At 51.2% G+C, this 7,533-nt stretch overlaps 1 gene segment (V, D, J or C); it reads left to right on the top strand.

The window, feature by feature from the left end:
* Window positions 1-5,487: 5,487 nt before the first annotated feature.
* Window positions 5,488-5,984, top strand: LOC132225736 (immunoglobulin heavy variable 3-43D-like; the record flags this gene model as incomplete). The annotated part of the segment is given in 2 exon segments: window positions 5,488-5,572; window positions 5,668-5,984. Coding segments are annotated over 2 exon segments (363 nt in total), but the record flags the coding sequence as incomplete, so codon positions are not given.
* Between the last annotated feature and the right edge of the window lie 1,549 nt (window positions 5,985-7,533).

Here is a 7,533-nt window from a genome sequence, read left to right as displayed (position 1 = left end):
CTGCTGTCAGCTCCCACATGTGAGTGACTCAGGGCTTAGATGTGAGGAGATGGGGACCCTGCATCTGAACCCAGGACTCACTGTGTTCTCTCTGTCCCAGGTGTCCTGTCCCAGGTGCAGCTGCAGGAGTTGGGCCCAGGACTGGTGAAGCCCTCACAGACCCTCTCCCTCACCTGCTCTGTCTCTGGTTATTCCATCACCAGTGGTTACTGCTGGAGGTGGATCTGCCAGCCCACGGGGAAGGAGCTGGAGTGTATGGGGTGCATAGGTTATGATGGAAATACTGCCTACAGCCCCGCTTTCAAGAGCCAAACCTCCATCTCCAGAGACACATCCAAGAACCAGTTCTCACTGCAGCTGAGCTCCATGACCACTGAGGACACAGCCCTGTATTACTTTGCAGGAGACACACAGTGAGGGGAAGTCAGTTTGAGCCCAGACACTAACCTCCCTGAGGGAGACAGCACAGCTGGGATGCAGGGAGCGTCCTTGACACTAGGGGGCGCTCAGGTCAAGGAAAAGGCCAGGACCAGGAGCAGGTGGAGAGTTGAGCAAAGATACAATTTCCTGCTCTGTCTTAAAATAGTTTTGATCTGAGGCTCAGCCACAGAGCTCAAAGAAAGCCCTTTCCTAGGTCTAGTTTTAAGGATTGTATTTGTGAACAAAAAGGGGGCTCTGTCGTAAATCTGATAAAACTCAGTGACTGACAGGACCCTCACAGGAGGCTCTGATCACACATCCTACCTGGGCAGTCCTGGGGGTGGGCACGCCCCAGGCCTATGACTTCTTTACTAAAAGGCTCATCTTTGCCTTAAGCACCCCGTCCATGGTTCCTGTGCATCTGGGTTAACACACCTTTGACATCAGCATGACCACCCTCAGGAGACACCTCCTGTTCACTGTCCTGGCATCCAGTCCCCGCCTTGCTCTCTCTCCCACCTCCAATTCATTCCTCACCTTCCCTACTTAACTTCGAATGCACAAATGCAGCTGAAAAGGATATTCTCCGGAGCATTGGAGGTCTTGCTCCCCAACAGTTCTCCTGTATTTGGCTCCAATAAAATCTTATAAAACAGTCCCTACATGTTTGGACCTGTCGTACATCAATATGTTGTCCTTTTTTCATTTACAACATATGTTCATACATGTTTCTTCCCCGTGTGGAGAGGGAATTGCTCACAATTATTACAAACCTGATACCTGGATGGTATGAGGTCAAATGAGTTCACAGGTGTTGTAGATAAGACAAGTTTGCTGTTGGTTGTCATGGACATAATTTCCCAGTCTTTTTCCAGCCCAGCAGGCATGACTGGGAGGTTGAGCATCGACCCGTTGAGCATCGACCCATAAACCAGGAAGTCACAGTTCAATTCCTTGGTCAGGGCACATGCCCGGGTTGCAGTCTTGATCTCCAGTGGCTGGTGGGGGACAGGAGGCAGCCAATCAATGATTCTCATCATTGATGTTTCTATCGCTCCACTGGCCTCCTCTCTGGCATCCATGAAAGTGTAAAAAAAGGAGAAGGAAAGGAAGGAGGCTCCACCATCTGTGCTGTCTCCCCCTGAGTCACTCTGGTAGGTTCCCCTGCTGGTTGAATCAGCATAAAATCCACAACATAAATGAACCACTTTGAAGTCATTGACATGAGAACCTGTAAGCCTGTGGAGGATATTTTTTTGGGGGAGGGGGAGACAATTCACAGAATTTTATTCGTTAATCTGTTTCATTCCATAATGTACCATCAGTTTCCTGACACCATTAATACTACTGTCATTGTTTCCCTGGGAGAGAACCGTGCCTCTAAAATATCTGAGTTGGATTTCTGTTGATTCACTCTAACAGATTTTATCTTACCGAAAAGCAACCCCTAATCAGCTACAATGGAGGTAGTATGGGTAAGGTGTTTCATTCAAAAGGTGGATGCACAGGTAGACCAAGAAGCAAATTCAGTACGTGGCTTAAATCAGATGGCAGGGAGAGAGCACCAGCACAGCCAAGGCCTTCAGGAAGGTAGCTAGAAGTACCCTGCCAAGTAGGTTAATCTGCAGAATGGGAAAGATACAACCTTTTCCCATTAGCTACTCAAACCCAAGCAGAGAATCCTATCTAATAAAGAGGGAATATGCACATTGACCATCACGCTGTAACAGTCAAGTTGGCATCACCCAGCGTAGAGGCCGAGTTCCCGTAATGAGCCCTAACGAGCAATCAGCAAGGACCTGAGGCCATGCCCCCACACCATGTGGGGCCTGACATGGGACCTCAGGCCATGCCCCAGCCCCGGCGCCAGGCCAGGAGACCTGAGAACACGCACCCTTCCTGGCGTCCCTTAATAGGGGACCTCAGGCCTAACTCCCTGGCCTGGGCCATGGAACCTCAGGCTATGCCCTCCACCCCGGCAGGGCTTGAAGGGGGGACGGCATCTGGTTCTGAATATAGCCCATTGTGGGTGGGGCCTGTCAGGTCTTGGTCTAGCAGGATTTCTAGGTGCAAGTGGGTGGGCAGGAACTGGACTCTGGTTCAATAGTGTGCCCCAGACTCTGACAGGAGAAAGATTTTCATACGCATTTTACTAATTTCTTTCATCTCTGACACTTCTATTATAGAGAAAGGGCAAATAGCAATATTAAAATATTTCCTCTAATTAATTCCCCTTTAATGTACACAAATTTCATGCGCCGGGCCACTAGTATGAAATAATGAATACCTAGAGGGTCCTACCTTTCCAGGAAACAGAAAGGTGGAGTCAGAGTGGCTCCTGATAAGTGGCTCCATCCCCTGATAAGAGTGAGGTGGATGTCAGTGCAGGGAAAGGTTGGGTACCTTCTTTAAGTTCATTTTGGTGTTTTGGTCTCTGAGCAATCAAGATGGAGAGGGAGGCAATCGCAAAGCGGAACTTCTGAAGGAATCAGAGAAGCTGAGCCCGACCGTCTGTGGTGCCTTTAGACTGGCACATACCATGGCACACAAGGACTCTCCACATGAATCAGCCATAAGCCTCACCCATTGGGCAGAAGAGTGTGATGATGGTCCACCGAGTACTGAGTGATGGGACCCAGGGGCCCAAGGCTCTGATGAGGAATAAACTGAGGTCAGAAGACAACCCATGTGTAATAGCCAGAGGAGAGGGTGATGATAGTGAAGCAGAACAGACTGCCCCCTGGATGTAAGCCTCTTAGCCTGCTGCCCTCCCCATCGCTGCAGCACATCTCCTGGAGAATATTTTTGAGAGTTTATTTGAGCCAAACATGATAACTGGAACAGTGAGCCCAGCGTTTTCTGTCCCCTCTCTCTAAAATCCATTTTTTAAAAAAAACATGTTTTTAAAAGGAAGAGAGAAGTAAGGCTTCGTGGTGTTTACCTGTCCATGCCCCTCCCCTCCCCTGTGTGATTGCACTTTTCTGTTTTATAAATGCAGCAACAGGCCTGTTTGTACGCCCACCAGCAAAGGACAGCAGTCTCCTGTCAAGTGGAGAAGATCAGGATCTTACGGAGCTGATTGGGGACCCACTGCCATGGGGAGACTCACCTGGTTGCCTTCACATGCTGGGACTGTTCACCTGCCCCGTCAGCAGGCATTTCCAATGGGTCTCCTGCTCCTGGGCCTGCTTTTCTGATTCCTCATGATGCACAAGCTGCCGTTCCAGGTAGTTCATACAGGCACTTTCCCACGAAGCATAAGGTGTCATATTCCCTGTGGCCAGAGGCTGTGGTCCTCAGGTCCGGCAGGAGCTTGGTAACTGGCTCTCCAACTCCAGGGCTGACTCTGGAGCCTGTGTGTGGCTCCCCAGTTGTCTTTCAGAGGCCTCATTATCCCCAGAAGGCAGACTTACCCCTACATCCCCTTAGGAATTGCTTTCCATGTTCCCCCTTCTCCTCGGCTTGGTTTGCAAATAATGCAGCAAAACGCAGTCTTCCTGGCCTTCAGTGGGGTCACAGGCCACAGATAAGCAGCCTCACTGACGGCAGCTCACAGATGCCACGTGATGAACAGCAACCCCACACCCTTCAGAGAGTGGGTGCTGGCTGCCATCTCAGCTTTAGAGAAAACCAGGCAGAGACAGTTCTGGTCCCAGACTGCACTTTCCAAGGGGTGGTGGCCGCCTTCCCAGAGGAACAAGTGACCACGATCCCAGGTTCCTGTGTCCGTCTGTCCTCACTGCCTGGGGCTGTGGGAGGATGGACACAGGGGGCAGGTCTCCTCCGAGAAGGGAGGTGCTCACCTGCCCCCAAGGCAGACGTGGTGCCTCAACTCTCTACCCAGGGTTTTGTTCCAAGAGCCATCATGTTCCATTTTTAATCATTTTTTGTAATTATTTAAATGTTATTATTTATTTAATATTTATTATTACTTTGTTAATCCTCACCCGAGGATATTTTTTCATTGTTTTTTTTTTAATATATTTTATTGATTTTTTACAGAGAGGAAGGGAGAGAGATAGTTAGAAACATCGATGAGAGAGATACATCAATCAGCTGCCTTCCACACATCTCCCACTGGGGATGTGCCTGCAATCCTGGTACATGCCCTTGACCAGAATCAAACCCGGGAGCTTTCAGTCCACAGGCCGATGCTCTATCCATTGAGCCAAACCTGTTTTGGCTTTCATTGGTTTTTAAGGAGAGTGAGAGAGAGTCGGAGAGACAGAGAGGAACATTGATGTGAGAGAAACACATGGATGGTGTGCCTCCTGGACCAGCCCAGACCAGGGAAGGAGCCTGCAAGCAAGGCAAGTGCCCTTGACCAGAACCCAACCTGGGACCTTTCAGTCCATAGGCACACGCTCTATCCACTGAGCCAAACCAGCCAGGGCTCCATGTGTAGATGATGGAAATTCTCACACTTTGAGAGGCTGGAAACAGAGCTTTTACACACGAACAGCAGGGAAGTTGAAAGAAATCTGTGATTTCAGCAAGGCAGCTGTAAGCTTGTAAGAAGGACAGCAGGTTTGAGACGGAGGCTGCAAACTGTCCAGCAATGTCTTTCCTGCCTCCTCACATGTAGAGGTTCGAGTTTTGGGGAGGATCTAATTGTGTAAAAATAAATAAATAAATAAAGGATAATTTTTCAGTTTCAAAGTAAAAGCATCGTCCAATGCAAATTCTTATTGTCTCCCCCCCAGAAAGGCAACATGGCCCAAGGTGGGTGAAGGAGAGAGAGAGGAAGCCCCATCCACCCGCCTCTGGAGCATCACCCCTGGGTCCTCATCAAAACCCCAGGAAGGAGGACTCTCAATCTTCTAAGCTGACCCCAAAGAATGGTGTCAGTGTGACGGGTCTCAGAAAAGGAGGGAAGGAGAGGGGTCAGGACGGGACCCCTTGTGGCCAGCATCCTTTGTCCTTTCCCATCTGGGGTCGCCCCTAGGATGACAAGGTCAGACATGCAGCCCAGGGTCCCAGCTGCACCTTATATGCAGACTCCATGCAAATGGGGCTCTCCTCCGGCTCATAAAGGGGCCCTTGCCCAGCATGTTGGGGAGACAACCAGAGCCCAAGCACCTGAGACAGGACCCCAGCGGCTCCACCATGGACTTGGTGCCAAGCTGCATTTTCCTCCTGATCATTTCTCAAGGTCGTTCTCAGGAGTGGGAAGCACTGAGACCTGTTCCTGTGCCTGTTGGTGCTTCCATGTGATTCTCAGTCCACCTTGTGTCTCTGTGTTTGCAGGTGTCCAGTGTGAGGTGCAGCTGGTGGAGTCTGGGGGAGGCCTGGTGCAGCCTGGGGGGTCTCTGAGACTCTCCTGTGCAGCCTCTGGATTCACCTTTGATGATCATGCCATGCACTGGGTCCGCCAGGCTCCAGGGAAGGGGCTCAAGTGGGTCTCATTGATTAATTGGAATGGTGGTAACACATACTATGCCGCCTCTGTGAAGGGCCGCTTCACCATCTCCAGAGACAACAGCAAGAACTCCCTGTTTCTGCAAATGAGCAGCCTGAGAGCCGAGGACACGGCCCTGTATTACTGTGCAAGAGACACAGTGAGGGGAAGTCAGTGTGAGCCCAGACACTAACCTCCCAGAGGAGACAGCAGGGCTGGGCTGTAGGGAGCGTCCAGGACACCAGGGGGCGCTCAGGACCAGCAAACCCAGGGTCCCAGCTCAGAGGCTGTCTGTGGAGGGTTGTTCAGGCTTCCTATTGGGGTCAATGCTTTCTTCCCTCCTAGTGTCCCTGGGACAGTTCCTGCTTTCCTATTTGTGTCTTTAATTAGATTCTCTGCAGGAATAAAGCAGGAAGTGGCTGTTTCAGATCTGGTCTACTTCTCATCTGCTCCCTTCCTGTCACCATGTCCCTGATGGTCGCTCTCTGGGTTAAGAAGGAAAACATTGTAGAGATTCCTGTCCCCTCACTGAGAGCAAGTCCCTCACCCTCCATGCAATGCGCAGCGAGGAACACGGAGTCCAGGCCCCAAACCTCACCTGAAAGTGATCAGCCCCTTGCTCTGCCCCAGGAGGAGCCCTTTGGGGGCAGTTAGCCACTTGCCTCTCACTGACATGGCTGCACATGGAGGTGTAGTGTCTGATACTTGTGGGCACTGCCCCTTGGGAGCCTGAGAGGTTTACCCACCACCCAGGGTGTCCCGGGACACAGGCAGAAAGGAGGCCCAGTGACGGGTCCTGTAATAGTCCTGCTGGGACTTGTTCCCCTTGGGTCTCAGAACCTGGTCCCAGGGGATGTGTCCCAACACCTGTCCCGTTTCCCCTGGAGAATCCACCTGCATCCTGAGAATCTGCGGAAGGGAGACATGGTCCCACCCACCTCTGCTATGTCTCCAGCTCAGCAGACACCACCCCATCCTCACCCTCTGTCCTCTGCTGCCCACATTCTCACCCCATGGGGCCTGCACAGGACATCCCATGTGACTGTGTCTGCCCTCTCCTTCCTGCCTTGGTAGGTTTTGCCTTAAATGCAACCCCAGCTCATCCCCTCATGCCCATCTCCTGTGCCAGGCCCACCCTGAGACCCCAGGGCCAGGGCCACTCAGGTACCCTGAAGTGACCTCGTCCACCCTGTCCAGCCCACGTGCAGTGTCCACATGTGATTTCAGACCATGGGGGCCCCACCTGTGTCAAACGGAGACACAACTGAGCACTGACCTCACAGCACTTCCCACAGCTCACATCTGTGCTTAGGGAACCTCCAGGGGGTAATGAGCTGCAGAGGATCGTAGTGGATGAGTATGTGCCTACTAGGATCAAAGGGCAGTCGGGGAAAGGCTGGGGCCTGGTCACCTACTACGTTTCCAACATCTTGTTGACCAGAACCCAGGTACACAGGAAGCTCTGTGAATTCAAAACTTGCAGGAGGAGCCCAACCAGCACAGCTCACTGGTGGAGCATTGACCTATGAACCAGGAGGTCACCATTAGATTCCCAGTCAAGGCACATGTCCCAGATGAGGGAAACATCCCCAGTGGGGGGCATGCAGGAGGCAGCCAACCAATAATTCTCTCTCATCATTGATATTTCTATTTCTCTCTTTCTTCCTCTCTAAAATCAATAAAATGAATTTTAATAAAGAAATACATAAATAAAA

This window comes from Myotis daubentonii (assembly GCF_963259705.1).
Source record: "Myotis daubentonii chromosome 1 unlocalized genomic scaffold, mMyoDau2.1 SUPER_1_unloc_1, whole genome shotgun sequence".
NCBI classification, from domain to species: domain Eukaryota; kingdom Metazoa; phylum Chordata; class Mammalia; order Chiroptera; family Vespertilionidae; genus Myotis; species Myotis daubentonii.
This window is presented reverse-complemented; position numbering and strand designations above follow the sequence as displayed.